The 21,947-nt window shown below is 38.1% G+C and overlaps 1 protein-coding gene across 1 annotated transcript; it reads right to left on the bottom strand.

Moving 5' to 3' along the window:
• Positions 1–2,009: 2,009 nt before the first annotated feature.
• Positions 2,010–21,774, bottom strand: LOC132092335 (serine/threonine-protein phosphatase 4 regulatory subunit 3). The gene is made up of 15 exons (XM_059498514.1): positions 20,730–21,774; positions 20,589–20,644; positions 18,294–18,392; positions 17,575–18,192; positions 8,773–8,850; positions 8,570–8,686; positions 8,223–8,339; positions 7,640–7,771; positions 7,425–7,527; positions 7,122–7,280; positions 5,757–5,926; positions 5,512–5,654; positions 3,653–3,843; positions 3,300–3,511; positions 2,010–3,206 (listed from the first exon to the last, which is right to left on the bottom strand). Exons 1-15 carry the CDS (start codon positions 20,869–20,871, stop codon positions 3,087–3,089), a joined length of 2,457 nt encoding a protein of 818 aa, XP_059354497.1. The 5' UTR covers positions 20,872–21,774; the 3' UTR covers positions 2,010–3,086.
• Between the last annotated feature and the right edge of the window lie 173 nt (positions 21,775–21,947).

Here is a 21,947-nt window from a genome sequence, read left to right as displayed (position 1 = left end):
CATCTTAATATATCTGATGGTCAAGAAACATTCATTATTAATGCTAAAAACAGTTTTTCTGCTTATTTTTATGGAAAGCATAATTTATTTCTGTGATGGAAACAAAGTATTAAAAGAGACTTATTTGTAGTATCAATCAATGTTGTTACATAATGTTGAATTGTAAATGTTTTTATAAATGTCTTTACTCTTACATTTGGGCAATTTAATGCATCCTTGCTGGAAGAATTTATATATATATATATATATATATATATATATATATATATATATATATATATATTCTTCGGCTTCTTACGATACATTAACCAGGTCAGCCAGATTGACGAGAAGGATCATGCTAGTTCTGCTGGATAGCACTATACTGGTCTAAGCTGGTGTTTTCAGCGGGGATAGACAAAACAAACCTTTCCTGGAGGCACCCATGCCCTGCACATTTTGCATGTCTCCCTCATCTAACACACCTGTTTCAAATCATCAGCTCATTAGTAGAGACTACAAGACTTGATATGGGTGTCTAATAAGGGAGACATACAAAATGTGCAGGGCAGGGGTGCCTCCAGGACAAGTTAACCCATCAACCCTTTCTTGATACTATTTCCAAAGATCCCGATCTGACCTGAATCGTTCAGTAGCTGGGTGGCTTCACATCAAAAGGCACATCTGTAGACACTCCACAGGCATCCTAACAGCTCCATGAGCACTGGCACTACCACATGCCAATGGATAGGACCAATAATCTTCAACAAATAAATAAAACACAGCTTTATAATGTGCGTAGACCACCACACACAATGAGGGAGACACTTCAGGCCGGGAGATGATGTTGGCATGGTGTCTTCTTTGAGGAACTGCCAGCAGCTCTTGGATTTGACTGGCAGTGGATGGGGATGAGCTGAACTCTAAGAGCATTTGTGTGGCTTGATTTGTCATGGTTAAATTTCTAATTAAAAGCCACGTTAGTGCCAGGACATTGGCAGGTGCATGTTGCTTATTCGTTATAATCTCTCCCAAGATGAGACATATGGCATTCAGGCAATGATGAGAAGAGATGAGGTGGAAGAACAGGTTTAAAATCACAACTAGAAAAGAGCTATAGCAGACAAGGATTGATTTGTGCAGGCTGGGAATTGCTTTCATTTATGCAAATGAGAATGTCTTGAAACTTTCATAGCATGTCATATGAAATGCATAGACTTATTTTTTTGTAAACGAGTAAAAGCGTGAATCTTTCCAAAAACACACTATTGTCAAAAGATTAGAATATAAAAATAAAAAAAGTAACATTGTGAAACAATTTAAATTATTTTTTTTGTATATTTTAAAAAGTAATAATTGTGATGGCAAAGCATTATTCCAGTCTTTAGTATCACTTTATTGTTCAGAAATCATTTTACTGCCAAAATGTTTTTAATGCTTAATATTGCATTATCACTGATAATAAGAACCATTAATTAATGAGCACCATCAATAATTGAACAACATATCAGCACATTAGAATAATTTATGAAAATCCTGACACTGAAGAGTAACGACTGCTGAAAATTCAGCCTTGCTAACACAATTAAATTAATTTTAAAATATACTAAGATGCCAGTTCTTTTAGATTTTAAATGTTTCACAATATCACTGTTTCTACTGTGGTTAAATAAAATAATAGTCATTTCAAACTTTTGATTGCTAGTGTAGATAGACAAAGTTGCTTTCTGGCTCCTGCTTGTGAATGTTGAACGCCAATGACGGTGAGAAGGACGCCCTCTTGTGCAGGACTCCTCCATTCTCATGGTTTTCAAGTACAAAGGGAAACATTATGTTTCAGAAAATAAAAACTCATCTTTAATTGTGTGCAGGTTGTTTAGAAAGCCTCCGGCAGCGGAGGCAGGACTTTCCACTGACGTATTCAGATGAGCAGACAGGACGATCATTTCAGTCATGAAATCCCATTTCAAAAGACAGAATATCAGCAGTTGACATGATACAGGGAACCAGCAAAACTGTGAGAGATCTACTACTGCAAAGATCTTTTTAATGGTCCCAAATATACCGAACAACTAAGAGTACACATGTAAAAGAAAAGAAAAAGAAGATATGACAAATCGATCACATCTAGAGTTCCACTCAATCTTTAATCAAGACGGGCTTACAAATTTTCCAAAAAATCTGCAGTTTTGAAGGGCAAAAAAGGGTAAAACTATCTCCCCCACTGAGGTTTTAAAAACCTGTTCAAGTGCGGCTGAAAACGTCCTGAACATTTAAAGGCAGGTCTCTTTTGTCATTTAAAAAAATGAGAGAGGAGAAGAACAGAATAAGAAAAAGGAGGGAACTGCTGGCTTTGATAGAGGAAGAACTTCCGCTGAGCCACGAGAACAACGGTGACATCTTAAACAATGACAACCCAGACTTCTTTGCTCCCTAGTGTCCCATCTAGCCCTAGAAACTCAAAAGCAAAAAAAGAGAATCAAGATGAAAAAATAGCAACAGAAAAAAGGGTTGAGAGGAAGGAGAGAAATAAATGGAGATGGAGTCAGCAAAGGTGAGTGATGGTTGTGGATTGGCTGGCCCAGTTCGGGTCATGTGAGGTCCTTCCCTGAGAGGGGGGGGCAGTGTGTCCTGGTCCAAGCATGGGACGCTCTGTGGGGCAACATTTTGAGTGTCTGTGACTGACTGACTGACTGTGTGTGAGGTCTTTTTTCACCCCCCAGTACTTCTAGCTTTGTTGAAATTCATTTCTTATTAAATCCTTTTTAATAATTCTTTGTCCAGACCAGTTTTAGCTCATCTTCGGTCTCTCCGTCCATTTCGCGAGTCTCTCTCTCTTTCTTGCAGATTGGCACTTGGACAAACTCCACGTGGAGACATTCACCTTTTCACTCTGTGACCGAATCTTCTCCCTCTCTTACTCTCCCTTTCTCTGTTCCTCACATGTCGCCCCTTGGACTCCTGCGGGGGGCTGCATTCGTTCATTTATCCATTCATTTGTGTATTCATTCATTTTGTTACAGTTTTGAGTTCTAGGCCGAGCGCTGCAATAGTCTCTGGATGAAGCTCCCTTTGCGCATGACTGTACTGATTGACGAGTGACTGTTTTAGGAGCTCAGCTTGGACTTCTTGGACAGTGGAGGACTTTCTTCTTTACTGTCTGTGTCTTCTTCATCCTCGTCCTCTTCGTCGTCGTCGGGGTAGTCCACCAACCCCACCAGACCTCCCTGGAATAGGAGCCAGATGCCGTCAAAAACAAGTAACTGGTAACAAAGGCAATTTTAGGACATTGTTTGATCTGTTAGAATCAGCATAATAACCTTAGTGGTCACAGCTGCCATAGGGGGGGAGCTCCGGGATCCTGTCCCGGGAGAACTTGGAGAACCAGGTGAGCCTGGGTGGAGGGATGCGGTTGGGGGAGAGGACAGACTGGCCTTTGGGGAGCTGGAGAAGGAGAGTTTAAAATTGGGGCTCTGCCGTCCTGAGAGGCTCCCCTTCCCTGTAAGCACCTCTTTCTCTTCTGAATCTTTCACTTGGGAAAAGAGAGAGAGAACAAAAAAACATGTAAACAACCAAAACACATCAAGCAATGCGAATAGCATTTTGCAATTAAATAGTGGATCATAGTAGTTGGGCATCAATATTATGCCGCCTGCATGTTGCAATAACATACGTTTTTTCCTCTCCATGAACTTGCTGATAGGATCCATCAGGTCCTCGTCATTCTTCATCTTATCTGAGGGTGGCACTACAGCTTCACCATCCTCCAAGTCTTCCTCATCTGTGTTAAACCACATCTCCTCTTCATCTTCCAGTGTCCGCGCATCCCGGCGAAAACGGTGATTTCTCAGAATCGACCGCATACTGAGACAAGGAGACACAAAAAAATACATTCATTAAAAAGGTACTTCCACTCAAAAGTACATGCACAAGAAATTCCAATCCAATTTTAATTAGGGCTGGGTATCATTCAAAAAAATGTTGATACCAATACCTTAACTTTGATTCAATTAACTTCAATTTCTAAAAAATAAAATCGTGGCAAAACAAGAAATTCAAATTAATCAAAATATTCTCTCTCTCAAATATTCTCTCTCTCTCTCTCTCTCTCTCTATATATATATATATATAGAGAGAGAGAGAGAGAGAGAGAGATATTAAGCCATATCGCAAATCTGGTTTTTCCATTCCCAAATTTAAGAACAACTGAAATCATAATTAACATGTTCTTGTCAACTAAATTTAAGCCTTTGAGGACCCGCAAGAACCCTGTTATATAAGATTTTTCATTGCATTACTTAATAAAAAAATAATAATAATTACTATTATTCCTAGAGAAACATTTTCAAAAACACCCATTAGAGAATTTGAGTAAAAACACTGCCTAATATATATATATAGGTACAGGGCTTTCGGTACGGTGCATGTGTGTACTGAATGACCGAATGCAATATTTTGTTTGCGGAACATATACATTTTCGTGTTTCCAAACGAACATATTAAGTGGCGGAAGTCTTCACGTTCAGCGCAAATCCCACCCTGCAGCTGATTCTAAGGCCGGTGACACACTGGCTGCGTGGCGTGAGCGTGGCGTTTCTGTTTGTCAGTTGCGTGACACCTGCTTCGCGTTTTCTGTGTCTTTACACACCAGAATGGTGCCTGACACGGCACTGACGCGCTGCTGCTACTGTAGGTGACAAAGAGGGAGACCGCCGAGGCGCCGACAGACCAGGCTCATCTTCACTACAACAATATCTATACTTCATGTTGAGCATAAATATAAAGTCTACTGATAAAGGACACCGTCAACAGTATTGATGGTGTTTGACAGGTGCAATATGCCAGTGTGTCACCGGGCTAAGGTTTTCTAAAGGCATCACGCGAGTGTGAACATCACGACAACTAGGAAAAAAAGATTGTAATTCAAACGCAGCTTCCGTCGCCATTTAAACAGACCTTTGCTCTTAATTCTGATCGGTCCAACGCTATAACGAAATCTGAGCAGGTCTAAAAACTGAAACTGTTGATGCTGCACTTTACACTTTGGAAAAGTTATATATATATTATTTTTAAATATGAGCAAGCTGGGATTGGTAATGCTGCACTGTAATCATAGTTATTTATTTATATTTTTCATTATATTTTATTATATGATATTGGTTTGAGACTGAGAGTATTTTATTTAGTGGAGAACTTTGCAGCAGTATTTTATTTCTTATTCTTCTTTTTATTTTATATATATTTTATTAAAAAGTATTTAAAAAAAGTGTAAACAAATTGTTAAAAAAAAGTTTATAGTAATAAACAACCTGCAGTTTAATGTTTGCATTTTTTTCCCTTACTTTACCGAAAATGAACCGAACCGTGACTTTAAAACCGAGGTACGTACCGAACCGTGATTTTTGCGTTACTGTTACACCCCTAGTATATATATATATATATATATATATATATATATATATATATATATTATATATATATTACAACATAGGAGGATCCAAATAACAATAAAGTTCTGAAATGACCACTGACCTGTCAAGTTTAGGGTTGTCCTGTCTTTCTCTCTGCTGTTCATATCGAAGCTTCAATCCCTTAAACGTCTGAACATAGTCTACATCCTCCAGGGCCTTCCAGTAGTTCTCTATGATGTGCGCTGTCAGGGACTTCACATCCTCCTACACATAAAAAAAAAAAACACGCAATTACACACAAAATAAACAACCTATCAGTGTGTTCAGGAGCATTACGAGATGTGATCAATGGATAAATGTACTCACCACTCTGACATACTCAAACATCTCTATAATGGCTGAGTTGATGAGGTTGTATCTGGATCCATTGTTGCGGAAAGCTTTAACCACTGGCTCAAACAGGAAGTTCCTCATTATGTATCGGTTATAAAACTCGTCCTTTAGGCCAATGATTTTCCTCATGAACCGCAAAGCACCTGGATAGGAGAAATGAGTGTGAAAGGTACAGAGATTTAACAGCTAAGCTGTAATGAATGTCTGTCAACAAGGTAGTACGGCATGCATGCTCTTTATTCTAAATTAATTAGTGCTTGTTAATAATACTGCAGGCCCTGAATGCAGAATTCCTTGGCATGTTTTGAAATAACAGTGTAACAGTAATCATTATCATTAGTAAAATCGTATATAAATAAAACTACAATAATCTGATCTGAGCTCAAAATCTTAGACACTTGGATAAAACCTTGTTAAGAAATGGATGAAAATCAGACTATAAATTTATAATGAAAAACATTTGATGAATAAATATTGCAAACCTGTCAAATTCAAATATAAAATTAAACATTTCGATTAATTTAAAACTATATACATTGTTAGTGTTAGGGCAAGTGAGAATATTGGCAGGACAATTAGAAATCTGAGCTAATGGCCCAACCGGACAAGCATTAAAAAAATCCCTTACTTTCATTCTGTTAGTCTTTAAAGACAACTGACCCCCATTCACAATCTTAAAGGGTTAGTTAATCGAAAAAAACAAAATTATGTTATTAATAACTTTGTGAGAGAGAGTTCAAAAGAAATGACAAACTGCTTTGTTTTGAACGCTCTCTCACAACAGACACGGAAGAGAAGACAATGCTGATTAAAGTCGTCGTTTTTGCTATTTTTGGACCAAAATGTATTTTCGATGCTTCAAAATATTCTAACTGGCCCTCTGATGTCACATGGACTACTTTGATGATGTTTTTCTTACCTTTCTGGACATGGACAGTATACCGTGTACACAGTTTCAATGGAGGGACTGAGAGCTCTTCAATGGAAGTTTCAATGGAGGGACTGAGAGTCATTAATGACATAATTTTGATTTTTGGGTGAACTATCCCTTTAATGTCCTTGGTTTTCCACTTAAAGACACAGCAGTGCATAAAACATTACGCTTCTGAAAAAAAGTCCTCTTTTCTACTAATAATGGACAGGAGAAAAAAATATTGACCAGTAGTACCATTGGCTCTTTTGCACAATCCAATAAAATCTGGATGGACAAAAAAATATATATATATCTCACCCTATAATATTTCCTGCTGAATATTCAGTTTCAAACGTGGCTTTACGAATGGGTTGTGTGTGTGTGTGTGTGTGTGAGTGAGTGTGCATGTGCATGCATATACTCACATAAGGCTAAGAAAGCGTGTTGAGATGCAGTGAGCACCAGTACTCTGCGGAGGATGTCTTTGTTGATGATGTAGTTCTTTATGTGATATGTGTGATGCTCCACGCAGAAAGTAAGCAGCTCTACAATTAGAGCCAGCAGCTGACATGTCTGGAAATCATCTGACAAGACAAACACACAGTGAGAAGTCTGCAGAGTCACCTCTTCAAATACGTATGCAAAATATCAATTGAGAAATTATTCAAAAAGGCTGCCTACGCATTCAGTCTGCATGCATCCTACAAGCTTGCAAAAAAATCTATTACCTTTGCTGGGTTTTTCTTCTGTGGTGTTGGCAAGAAGTGGAGCAGAGAGCACATGCATGCAATGCTTATAGAAGAAACTCAAGAACTCTGTCTTCTCAGTTTTCTGCAGTTAATCAAACAGTTCATGAAAGGAGCATGTTTTGTCATTCTGACAAATGACAATGAAAGGGTGCTACAATGCATAAAATATATATTTATTGTAAAACATGTCTCACATTAGCAGTTGCCAGCATGTTCTCTGGGTCCACTAGCGTCCTGAGCAACCCCATGAGCTGTACGGCTCCACCCAACTCTGGATCCGTGTCACAGATCATATGCTCAATGATCAGATTTATCAACAGAATGTCCTGTAAAATAGAGACAAGTAGTGAAGAAGACGGGTAAGTGAAAAAATAATAATAAGTGACGTGACATTCAGCCAAGTATGGTGACCCATACTCAGAATTTGTGCTCTGCATTTAACCCATCCGAAATGCACACACACAGAGCAGTGAACACACACACACACACACACTGTGAGCACACACCCGGAGCAGTGGGCAGCCATTTATGCTGCGGCGCCCGGGGAGCAGTTGGGGGTTCGATGCCTTGCTCAAGGGCACCTAAGTCGTGGTATTGAAGGTGGAGAGAGAACTGTACATGCACTCCCCCCACCCACAATTCCTGCCGGCCCGGGACTCGAACTCACAACCTTTCGATTGGGAGTCCAACTCTCTAACCATTAGGCCACGACTTCCCCACAATGGAAGGATGGAAGTAGATGGAAGGATCACAACAGTCAGTAGGTGTGTGACTTACGTCATCATTCTGCTGAGACTCCTGCATAACAAACTCTCGCACCATGGAGGGGTTGTACTCCACCAGGTAGGAGAAGATATCAGTGGCTGCTCCGCGCACCTGAACATCATCCATGCCCTATAACACAAAGCACAGATGCATTCATAAATTCATCAAGAGCAAGCTAAAGTTAGGGTCTACATTCAGAGCAAAGTTGAAGTTACAGTTTCAAATGTAGCAGATATACCTATTCTCCATATAATACAATACTATAGATAATTAGAAATTAAAATAAAATAAAAAGATACCAAGAAATTTAATGACACCTAATTGCAAATCCGTTCTTTGAAATAGCAAGTATATCTTACAAGAATAACTTCCAGCGCTGGCAGGATACCCATGTTGGACAGAGTTTTGAAGAATGCGTCTCTGTTCTGTGGTTGTAACGTTTGTGAGAACGCACAAAACTCCTTCAGGAAATTTACCTGAATGTAACAAACATGATCAGTTTTGTTTATGTCCAGTGTTTTGAGTAGAAGGTTAACACATTCATTAGTAATGCTACTAATACCAGCTCATGCCGTTTGTCATCATCTGTAGCTTCATCAGTTAGTTGTGCAAAGAGCTCAGTCAAAAACTTCTCATCGTCCTGAAAGGAAATAGAGAGAAATAGAGAGATCTGATTAGATCAAATCTGATCACTACTAGTTTGGTATGTATACACGTAGTGCTGGGCGGTTTGACCAAAAATTTATATCACGTTATTTTTTCAAAATTATGCCGGTTTTCCGGTTTGTTACTTTTTTTTTTTCATGCATAATCAGTAGTTCAATGCATTTTCTGCTGGTTGATATTCCAAGACGTACTTGTGGCTAAGGTGCTGGAGCAAATTGCTCGTGTTGCTGCCTTTGGCAACAATTTTTGCTCGACAGCACTTGCATAAAGTGGTTGTTTGGTTGACATCGGATTTTTGGAAACCAAAAAACCTCCAAACAACAGACCCGGCTCCTCTTTTTAGCACAAGTTCTTCTGTGTCATGTTCTACTAGTTCTGCAGCATCCATCTTCCCTGTAACGCCTGTTCTCCATCTGCAGTGTGTATGCAGTTTAAATCTTTATCACAAGCAATCCCACGGGTCTTCATGAACTTTGTTTTTCTGCCTCCATAAAAGTGAATATATATATTGTTTTCCTTGTTTATCTAAAAGTGCACTTTCTTGTTTTAAACCTAGCCAAAAACCCATGTGTTGCGTGTTAAACACGGTAGGCTTTAATTAGTATACATTTATTGTGAAATGACTGCATTTCCATGTCAATTCATGTTAATTTTCACCGCGAACAATGCGCTGTCACTTTAATTAACGCGTGCAGCACAGCAAAAATAGACTCGGTACGTAAACGATCGCTGTACTGCTGCAGACGCACCTCTCTTGGAATGCACTGACGGACCGCAACCTCGTGCAGTGTGAATGCTGGAATCCATTAACATGGGTGCGTAAAAAAATACGCAACGCATACGCACTGCAGAAGGAGTATGTGTAAAACAGGCATTATAACGTAACACCAAAGCACTACTGTGCTTACCCTCACCATGCCTCGCAGTTGCTGCTTAGAAGTGCAACATTGTAAAGGGTCTGTCTGAAACAGTGTCGCACGGCCGAGGTGCAGCATAACGTTTCTTCTGAACATTGAGTAATTAAATACATTGGTATGGCGGTATATTAAAAATCAATATCGTAATGAAAATATACACCAGCTTGCTAGTGTACTTCAAAAGAAAAGACACTAAAAAAGGCACATAAAGTACACAACTACACAATATAAAAACCTATGGAAATACTTTCAGGCCAGTATTCATGTTACAATCCATTTTCTCCCAATTAAACTATTTCATGATTGCATGAAGCACCTTGCAGCGCACTGTATGAATTGCAACCATAAATCATTTGGTTCAGCCAGATTTGGCACAATAAATCGGTTTCTTGATAAATGTTCACCAAGGTTGGCCAATGTTACCGATACTGTATTTTACTGGAAAACTTGTCATGGACATAAAAGATTACACCTCAAAAAAAAGTGAATCAAAACATTGTTTGCTATTACGCTGCCATAGGAAAGTACATCTACAAGCTTTTATTATCTGTGGTTGGTTTATTCAAAATCTAGGAGATTTCATCCAGGTATTAACTGAATATGGTAATATTAAAACAAGTGCACATTCATCTGCAAAGATGGACAAACAACCATAATGAACTGAAGCTGGCTGGAGGTTGAAGAAAATAACATCCAGCACGCCTGCCAAGTGTTTGTGACATCACATGATGTGGCTCTAAAGAACATGATGGTGCTGTTTCCATAGTAACAAGCACCCTCCCCTACCTCCAATCCCAGTATCAAACAATTCCACTGTAAGGCTTAGGTGAGAAGCACGTATCAAAGCATTTCCATTAACAACTTTTTTTAATGAATTTAGCCACAAATTAAGTAAAATCTAACTTAATCAAATTTTTTGACTTACATTTATTCATTTAGCTGACGCTTTTATCCAAAGCGACTTACAATTGCTATACATGTCAGAGGTCGCACGCCTCTGGAGCAACTAGGGGTTAAGTGTCTTGCTCAGGGACACATTGGTGTCACACAGTGGATTCGAACCCGGGTCTCTCACACCAATGGCATGTGTCTTATCCACTGCACCAACACCACCCTGTCAAAGCATTAATAAATGAAATTACATTGATTATAATTACTCCACTCTTTAAACTCGCCATTGAGACAAATACTGTTGCAGATTTTTTACTAAATGTTATCCATTAAATGCAGCTTAAATTTCAGTTAGCATGGTTATCTTTAAATCTGTTATCTACATCTGCAGACCTTTTAGTGTGGAAAACAGAGCTGGGAAAATAAATAGATGCATCGCAAATCAAGAAATTATTCAACATTGATTCTGAGATTTTCCGAAAGCATCACGATTAGGGATGGGCATTTTGGGAAATTTCTCATTTCGATCATCGATAGGTTTCAAAAACGATTAATCGGGGGTGGGGCTTGTGCGGGGGTGGGGGGAGGGGGCATGACTATAATGTATACAATGAAAAAATCTGAAGATTGTTATGAAAATGAAAAAATAAAAATAAAAATCTGACATGAAAATCTGTCTATGAAAACATGAACATGATTAGGACAGGTTAGATTATGATTCTGATGAAGCAATGTTATTAATAAAGGAGCAAGAAATATCTGCCTGAGGTGAAGAGTAGCCTATACCAATAAACGGAAGCTAATTCTATGACACATCCTTTGACACTGCATGCTTTAGAAACATCCATACTCGGTTCGTTTCCAAATCCTTACACACATTTGAACGTAAAATAATCATTCATAAAATTCGAAAAGGTTGAAGCTAATTACAAAGGTATTCATAGAGGGCTGTGTTTACATAAATTTTGCGTCAAAAGCATTCAGAGCTGAGGCGAAATTAACGTTACATGACTCAGCCAAACGCACAAGTGCACTATATATATATATATATATATATATATATATATATATATATAGTTTATTTTGGTAACACTTTTGTATATGGTCCAATTCTCACTATTAACTAACTAGTTGCTTATTAGTATGCCTATTATTTACCTACTGGCTGTTTATTAGTGCTTATAAAGCACATATTCTGCATTACCATATTCTACATCGCTAATCCTACCCAATATCCTAAACTTAAAAACTACTATACTGTACCTTACTAACTATTAATAAGCAGCAAATTAGGAGTTTATTGAGCCAAAAGTCGTAGGTAATGGTTTGTTAATGGCGAGAATTGGACCTTAAAATAAAGTATGACCTTTATTTTTCACACATATGGCACGTGTGCACGCTAGAGACATGGTGGGCTTCATTGCACAGAAATTGCGCTGTGAGACACGTGCAGATTGCTTGACAGTCTGTGCTGCCACCCGCTGTGTTTAACTTTAGATATGCTTTCATTTACGCCATTTGGAATGCAGTACTATTAGATGCACGAAACTTGTGCACTGACAGACTTTCATGTGCGCTTTGTGTTTGTTGTCCTGAAGCTCAATTGCGGCTGCAGTTAAATGCACTTGCATTTACAAAATTAATGTTCACACTAGAGCTGGGCGATATATCTAACGATATGAACATGCGCATCTAGTCAGTAAGTCTGGTTCAGTGATTACCACTAAATCGCCATCACAGGCTTTTAAATGGAGCGGCATTTAATAGACAGAGCCGTAGATCACTGACAAGCTATGCAATATCGCGTTCATTATCCCAGATGAATCGACTTCGATAATGAACGCAGGGGTTAAAGCAAAAAAAAAAGATCCTGAGCCTGAACTTTTTTTCCGGGGGCGGGGCGGGCAGCACATGCAAAGCATGCAATGACTGTGACAACTTTAACACTTGAAAGGATACTATGGCAAAGTTATTGCTTTCTTTATTCAAACTGATTTTCTTTTTCATGAATCTTGATTGATGAAATCTTGATTGATCTTGATTTTATTGATCTTGATTTCATGATTGACCTGAAGAATGAAGGCTGTATCATACACTTGGAAGATTATGATATATACCAGACACTAGGGGTGTAACAATACACTTAGCTAATGAGATGAGACAAAGTACAGATACTTGGTTCACTAGAATGTGACAATATTTTAATACTGTTTTTAAGAAGTTTTCAATAAAATGTTTGTCTTTTTATTACAAAACGTAAAACAATGCAGTTGTATTTAGAAATATTTTAACTAATCTAGGGCTGTAACTAATTATTCTTTTGGGAATCAATTAATCTACTGATTATTTTGACAACTGGGTAATCCTATTTTTTTTTTGTAACAAACAGAAAGTGAAAACCAGGCTTTAGTATGACTATTTATATATAGGTAATAATAATTGGCTCAAATAAAACATCAAAACCAAGAAATTACAAAGATTGTATTGAACAACGCTGTTAAAATACATAATGTAATATGCCTATATATATATATATATATATATATATATATATATATTAGGGGTGTAACGGTACGCAAAAATCACGGTTCGGTACGTACCTCGGTTTTAAAGTCACGGTTCGGTTCATTTTCGGTACAGTAAGGGAAAGAAATGCAAACATTAAACTGCAGGTTGTTTATTACTATAAACTTTTTTTAACAATTTGTTTACACTTTTTTTAAATACTTTTTAATAAAATATATATAAAATAAAAAAGAAGAAATAAAATACTGCTGCAAAGTTCTCCACTAAATAAAATACTCTCAGTCTCAAACCAATATCATATAATAAAATATAATGAAAAATATAAATAAATAACTATGATTACAGTGCAGCATTACCAATTCCAGCTTGTTGGCCTGCTCATATTAAAAAATATATACAACTTTTCCAAAGTGTAAAGTGCAGCATGAACAGTTTCAGTTTTTAGACCTGCTCAGATTTCGTTATAGCGTTGGACCGATCGGAATTAAGAGCAAAGGTCTGTTTAAATGCAGACGGGAGCTGCGTTTGAATTACAATCGTTTTTTTCCTAGTTGTAGTGATGTTCACACTCGCGTGATGTAGGGCTGGGCGATATACAAAAAAAAATTATCTCTCGATATTGTCAAATTTTTTACGATATTCGATATATATCTCGATATGTTTGCATTTGCATTTAAATAATAAAAAATAAAACATGATTTTCTTTTGCCCATTAAAAAAAACATTTAGATTAAACAGCTAATTTAAGCAGTTAAAAAATCTAGACCAGGAGATCACTTACTGCTTTTTATTAAATGAATACATGTAGGCCTATATGTAACTAAAGCAGTGCAAATTAAGTAACAGTTACAGAAAGTGCATTCTGTCAACTTTTTAGTGCATGCAATTCACAATTTAAACTATGCAACTGGGATAAGTATTTTATTTCAATTTTTTTAACAAGTTTTTAAGCTAAGAACACAAGTCTGTCAACTGTCTGTGGTTTTAAGAGAAGCTCTGTGGCATGAAACTATGTTCCTACTGACACTAAAACCCCTCTTAGATGGGGAGCTAGTTGCTGAAGCACATAGCTATTTCTTATATATAAATATATATAAATGAATACCAAAGACTTTTGCATTTTCTCTGTCTATATTATGGAAACTGGTAAACATATCAGTGAAATTCCCCAATAGTAATTCCAAATGGCCATAGCCTATGTTTCTCTATTCAAACATCAGCGGTCGAGTAAGTGCATTTATTTTGCGATCACAAATGCAAACAATACAGTTGAGATCTCACGGCAGAACACAGACCGGCTGAACGACGCTTTCATTAGATCGCTCAATTCCAGCTTGTTAGTGTTTTCAGATTATCGTCGGCGGCTCTTCCGCAATGAGGAGTGAGCATGTGCGCATGGTTGCCAGATTGCTTAACCACTTCAGCTGTTATTTTGATTTTTTGAGAATTAGGCATATGCAATATTGGACCCACCGGTGGGTCCCCAGAGTTGATGTGGTTAAAATAAGCAAACACCGGGCAGAAAATGTATCCTTGTAACAGTGCAGCTCTGATTCGGAGATTTAAACTCTTGTTATCTGGCAACCGCTATCATTAAAGCTCTCGTAGTAGAGGGGCGTAGAGCAGTCAGCAGTTACAGGTTCCTTTTTTGGACATTCGGCGCGTTCTTTTGGGAAAGTATGCTTGAATTTGAAATATTCGATATTCCCGATATATTCAAATTGTACATCGTTGTCAAAATTATTCCGATATTATCGCTAATATTCGATATATCGCCCAGCCCTAGCGTGATGCCTTTAGAAAACTTTAGGCCGGTGACACACTGGCATATTGCACCTGTCAAACACCATCAATACTGTTGACGGTGTCCTTTATCAGTAGGCTTTATATTTATGCTCAACATGAAGTATAGATATTGTTGTAGTGAAGACGAGCCTGGTCTGTCGGCGCCTCGGCGGTCTCCCTCTTTGTCACCTACAGTAGCAGCAGCGCGTCAGTGCCGCGTCAGGCACCATTCTGGTGTGTAAAGACACAGAAAACGCGAAGCAGGTGTCACGCAACTGACAAACAGCAGAAACGCCACGCTCACGCCACGCAGCCAGTGTGTCACCGGCCTTAGAATCAGCTGCAGGGCGGGATTAGTGCTGAACGTGAAGACTTCCGCCACTTAATATGTTCGTTTGGAAACACGAAGATGTATATGTTCCGCAAACAAAATATTGCATTCGGTCATTCAGTACACACATGCACCGTACCGAAAGCCCTGTACCGAAACGGTCCGGTACGAATACACCTACCGTTACACCCCTAATATATATATACATATATAACATGAACATAACTTAAGTACATTATGTAGTAAAACAAATACCCGCAGAGGGCGCCAATGGCCTGGTTACGTTTCACTTTACAGCTTGATTAAACAATGTTTAAATCCATTAAATTTTAATATTTGGCCACGTGCAGAAACATTTATTTTGAAATCGCGATGTACAATACAATGGCATATTTAGACATAGGTTGATGTATCTGCTGTGTTGGCAAAGGTTTATAAATGATTTACGTTACAAATCTAGTGAAATAATGCACAGTTTTTCCAGATTATGTTAAGCAATTCAAATTCACAGTGTATACAGAGGAAGAGTTTAGCCCCTTTCACACATATAGTCTTCACTGGTAAAGTTACCATTAATATATCATGTGTGAACAGGACCTTTTCAGAAATCCCTGTAAATATGTTTTGGCAATCATATCATTCTTATGGAGATGACATGATTACTCTGAGCTGTTTACAAAGCTCCGGTGCTTTATAATGAGCTTTTCTATTTAAATACGCGCTAGATGGATATATTTGACCATTTCGCCTCGCAGCTTTTTGTCGCGCTTCTGCATTCATCAGAGCTGCGACTCTGCAATTGAATACTATTATGCGCATCTCATGTTTATAAAAGCAAAACATTCTGACTGGCTACTAATGTTAGTTACTGTTAGTTAATGTCATACCATTGGTAGGCGAACGCATGGACTCAAAAGTGATATCAATCAACAAGATTTTATTTATTTATTTTTTTATGTAGGATTAAACGCTGCACGCCGGAAATCCGGCATGGTGCTGGAAAACTTTAAGCCCTGTGAACGCGATATTGCGTAGCTTGTGAGTGATCTACGGCTCTGTCTATTAAATGTCGCTCCATTTAAAAGCAGGTGATGGCGATTTAGTGGTAATCACGGAACCAGATTTACTGACTAGATTCGCATGATCATATCGTTAGATATATCGCCCAGCCCTAGTACACATGGTTAGCAATGTTTTCAGAGCAGGACAAAACATCTGATATTGAAATAGATGTGCATTAGTGTGAATGCAACCTGTTAAAGCTGCCACAGTCTATGATCTCATCAATAATCAAACGGCAATAATGCTGAGGAAAAAAAGAAATCCTCAACTATTGTCTGTGAAATTTCTTAAAGAACACTTATTTTAAATAAGTAATTGTTTAAAGAAATAGCCTGCTGTGCTTATAAAATGTGCTTATAAAAAGCACAAAATAAATTTGATATAAACTGTATATGAAAATGTAGCCATGTACAGTAATATTGAAAACTGAGAATGTGATGCATCATGATATTGAGTTGATAATGATGATCATAACTTAACTGAATTGTGAAACCAGTGAAGATTCACACCCCTATTTTTAACATGGCAGTACTGACATACAGAGATTCCAACTATAAACAAAAAGCATATAACAGCAATTTTGTTTAAGATGTAAAGTTGTAAAGATGTATTTGCACAGCAGAATAATTAATTGGGGGGAAAAAAATGTAGATCAAGAATCGTTTTGGAATCGGATCGTGACCAAGAATCAGAATGGATAGTGAAGTGCCTGAAAATCCCCACCCCTAATAGATGTACAAGTTGTAGGACAACATTTTTTTTATTTATATATATATATATATATATATATATATATATATATATATATATATATATATATATATATATATATATATAAAGTACAGCCCACCATGTGGAACCCATCAAGAGCAATGAGATTCTCAGGCATTTCAACAAGGGAAAACTGTAGCTGTATCACAAACATGCAAACTTATTCAATGCTCTGCAAACAGTTTCCTGCTGAGAATGCATTGAATTTCAGAGGGACGATGCTGGTCTGACAATTGTGTCGAAAAGCCACAATGACACATAGCAAGACTGACAATGCATGTACGCTACCTGTGAGATATGATGTTATAACGCGGTGTTAAAAGTTAATTTTAGCCCAAGAACAGCATTTCAACTCAATCACCAATGTACAAATTCACAGCTGGTCACAAATGCATAGTTGAGTACCAAAACCCACCTGTAGCATGCCAACAATCTCCACTTTATTGAAGAAGATGAAGGAGTGCAGGGTGGACAACATGTTTTCTTCAAAGACAGAGGGGGTGGGCAGCACCATGTCCTGAATATACTGCACGCGGTAAGTCTGATGAATCTTCTGCCGCAGCTCCGGGTCTGAAATGGGAATGACCTCTTTAAACCGTGCCGTGGTCGTAAGGAACTCTCGATGCCGCCGTGGTTGGGGTAGTGATGGATCAAACTCCAAACATCCAATCACATCCATGATGCATTCTTCAGAGAACATGACTTCGAAAAGTGCTGTGCGATTGAGGAGGAAAATGCCTTTGATGATGTCATAGAGGTGATGCAGGCCTTCTCGGTTCTCCAAATCCTCGCACACTCGGAACAGCTCCAGCAGTTTGCGGATGTAACCTTCATTCTCCAGCGCCAGGGATAGTTTTTCCCGCCGTAACGGAGAAGGTAAGGATGACGCCACCAGCTCAGCCACTTCCTCCAGTCGGGAGAGCTCACATGGCGGAAGTTCAAGACCAGGAGAGGACATGTCATCAAAGCGTTCCTCTTCAGACTCATCTATCAGCTCCTGGGTGATGTCTACAGAGGGGTCCTTTCCCTGGACCTGTAGACACAAAAATAAAGGCTTTCAGAATAAAGCACTATACCAAGATGCACAACATTCCTTGAGAAAATATTATAAATGTACATCACAGACATAATCACCTGACATATTTTCTCCCAGATCTCATCACAACCAGCCTTCTCCTGGAAGCTAAGAGCTAGGTCATAGTTTTCAGCCTCAGACCATACTATTAATGTGTCCTTCAAAGACAAAACACAAATAATATCAACAAATGCCAAAAGAGCATGTGATATAAAAGCACTATCAGACAGGGATCTAAAGTTTAATGCAAGACACTACAGGCAAAAACATTGTTTTTCATTGTTGTAAAATAAAATAAAAACATAAAAAAATACAAATTTAAGTATTTATTTTACTACACCTGATCTATTTGCAAATACAATAGAAATCTTTCCAGGTTTATTCCTATATTTTTAAGGTTTTTGCAGAGGGGTTTGTTTATACATCATTCGCCTAATTTATTCAACCTTCTCTTAAAACAACAAAAAATTACTTTTTTCCCCTGGGTATTGTATGAATTGTGAAGTGCATTATCCAATTTTAAAACAATTGTTTTAAAAGCTTCTGTATCATCTTAGATTAGGGGTGCACCGATGTGATATTCAGTATTGTTATCGCTCCGATACTGACACTTTCTTCCGGATCGGGTATCAGTCAGACAAGACCAATCCAAATCAGATATTGTGCGTATACTATTCTGTGTTTGTTAAGCCCCACGAAAGGCACAAAAGCACTATAAAGTTTTCATGCACTATAAGTGTTTTGAGATCGTTTCATAGTTTAATGTGGTACAGATGAATATTTAAGTCGTTAAATTCAAGTTCTCGTAAACTGTTCTCTCCACTGCGGCTGTCGTCCATTTAGCTTTCAAATTGCGCGTTGTGTTCGGTTACGACAATCAGGACAACGAAACTTTTCTAGGATGATACAATGTTCCTGTTACCATACTTGATATGTAGATAAACATCAGTTTTTTTCCATAAAAAGACTATCTTGCTGGAGTTTAGTGCTAATTCTAAAGCATGTCTCTAACGCAAACTTTCTACCAGATGTCTGTTAGAGATCACTACAATGGAGAGCACTATGAATTGTTCTTCACACGCACGGTAACTTAAATTTAAAACCGGTAAAATAAAAGGCTCAATAAACTATCACACAGATATAATGCACTACGCATCAATGTCTCTTCCCTTTGTGCTTTGACTGTGACTCTGTATTGCTTTAAGCGCATCAATCTGCACATGAGACATTTTTGTCGCTCTGTATAGCCTTTCATGTTATAATACTTTTGCGCAATGACAGACAGTTAAAAGCCTTTCTTGTTCTGTCTTATCTATCATATGTTGCTGCCTCATTACTGTGCTATAAATGTAAATAAAATAAAATCTTTATAATGAAGTTGTGTATATTTAGTAGATTGTCATTGTATGTAAGGTACATAAGGTACAGAAAAAAAAACCTGTGCTGGTATCGAATTGGTATTGTCCGATACTCAGAACTTTTGGTATCGGATCAGTTCTGAAAAAATGGTATCGTGCCACCCCTATCTTAGATACATTCATTTCTAATGTCTCTAAATTATCAACATGGTCAAAACTGAAAACTTGTTGTACACAATCTACTACATGCCATCTGATTGATAATTTATACTTTTTTAGCAAGTAAAAGGCCTTTTAGTAAAATGTTGTGTCTTTTTGCTGTGAGATTATGTTTGTCAAGTAAATGTAAGAATAACTTTTATATAATTGGTAATAATTCAAGATTAACATTAATTGGACTGAAGCAACTTATATTTACTTACTAATTTATAAACATTTATTTAGTCCTATATCTTAATAATCATTCTATTGCATTATAATTTGCACCCCACAACTAAATATAGAGATTTGACTATTTAAACATTATCTTACTAAGACATATTAGGAAATATAAAGTGAAAACTTATATTAAATACATTTATGCATGTAGTCTACTATACGGTTATAGAAATTGATTTACATTACAGGCTATCAGAACTGCATCTACTTTTTGTCCATATAAATAACTTTGTATGAACTGTTTTCCTCCTTGAGCTCTATATTTGATAAGTTCAACAAATGTCTGGTGTATTCAAAAGATGCTAACTTTTTTTAACACCTCGTCTAAAGATTCACAATATTACTGCTCAATTTCAAACAAAGTCTTTAAAGGCTTATTGTAATTTGATTAACTATGGAAGCATTGCGATACCTGTAATGTAATAGATTTCTCAATTCACCTGTGATGTCTCACATCTTTATAAATGTGTATTTGACCTCTAACCGAGATATTTAGAAGCACATACTGTTTTCACAAAACACTGTCAACAAAATCATGTCACAAAATTTTAAACGCACCTGCTGTTTCTGATAGGCGGTGTTAGGGTTGATTTTGGACTCCAACAGCAGTGACCCTGTTTTAAAGAACGGGCACAGCTTACTTACACAGTCAACGAAAAGTGGCCCTGTACATCATCTCTGTAATGTTTTGAAACCTACCATCACTTTCGGCGCGCACCAGGAGAGACATGCCTTTCAGCCTCTCCACGTAGGCGGATGACACATGTCCTGTCCCCCGATCATCCCACTGGCGGTCCTCATTCAGAGTGTACACTTTTACTCGTCTACGAGTGTCAGTCATACTTGCAAGTAACTCTAAAACAGGCTTTTGTCCTTGATTCAATAAATCTTAACGTCCTCGGCTTGCAAGGTGCAATAGAATCTGCTGTCAACTTCAAGCTGAAATGTATGGCATTCACTGGCAACCTGTCGCGAAGCTGTCGCAGTATGTTGTTGTGGGGTCTATCACAGTAACGTATGCAGTCCAGAAGAATTATTCTGACCAGTCTAGTGATGGTCAGCTAGCTGCTGTGTGCAGCCGAGACTCTCCACAACATAACGTACTCAATAATTTGAACTTTTTATAAACGCAACCACGAAATACGCTCCTCCGTTTCTAAAGGGCGTTAAATGGTGAGAAATCAGTTTAAAATGCAGCCAGAGCACGAACGCAGAATTTGTTTATTTTTCTGCGTTCCCCTTTACTTTAAGCTAGCTAGGCTATGCTAACGCTGCGACTAATTCAGTCAAATGGGGTTAGCGTAGCTAGCGCCTCAGCTAGCAGGCTATCTCCTCGCGCGAGTCATTTTAACCCAGAAACGTTCGAAACGCGCGCGAATGAACTCCAAAGACGTATCGATAACGCTACTTGATCATTATACTCGCGCGCGGTCGGTCAAAAGGCGGGAAGTGTCGTGTATAAAGCGGCGCGTTCATAACAAGCTAAGCTATATTTTCTCCAAGTATTCCGCCATATTCTGGCTAAGGGCCGCGGATGGACCAGCCAGTCTCTTCACACACAGATAAAGATTCCCCGATGTAACTAATCGAATAGACTCGCTCGTTTCACTTTCCGGGACGGCGAATGGCCAACGCGACTGTCGAGCACCATGAAATAGCAGCGTCGAAAAGTAATTATTAGCCCCACTGTGAAGATTCGGCCATCTTGGGTCCCCTCTGAAAGCCGCTACGGGGTTTCCTGTGCTGCAGGCGCAGGGCCGCCGTCACAGTTTAAAGACACAGTGCGCTAAAATGAGCAGCGCAGACACACTGCTGTAGCGAAGTGATAAAGATAATAAACTTCACACTGCTTTTGCCATTCAGTAGAATGAAATGCAGATGTGTACAGGTGTGCTGTTGTCTTTGTTTCTGAGAACA

The sequence above is a fragment of the Carassius carassius genome, chromosome 18 (genome assembly GCF_963082965.1).
Source record: "Carassius carassius chromosome 18, fCarCar2.1, whole genome shotgun sequence".
Taxonomy (NCBI): domain Eukaryota; kingdom Metazoa; phylum Chordata; class Actinopteri; order Cypriniformes; family Cyprinidae; genus Carassius; species Carassius carassius.
The sequence above is the reverse complement of the archived record's forward strand: the minus strand, read 5'-3'. Positions and strand labels throughout refer to the sequence as shown.

Bases quoted from the DNA above. Each gene is read 5' to 3' on its own strand.
- LOC132092335 (XM_059498514.1), bottom strand. From the start codon at position 20,871: ATGACTGACACTCGTAGACGAGTAAAAGTGTACACTCTGAATGAGGAC. The intron at 18,193-18,293 runs GTGATTATGTCT...TTGTGTCTACAG, and splicing joins TCTGGGAGAAAATATGTCAG to GTCCAGGGAAAGGACCCCTC. The intron at 8,340-8,569 runs GTAAGATATACT...TTTGTGTTATAG, and splicing joins CAGCGCTGGAAGTTATTCTT to GGCATGGATGATGTTCAGGT.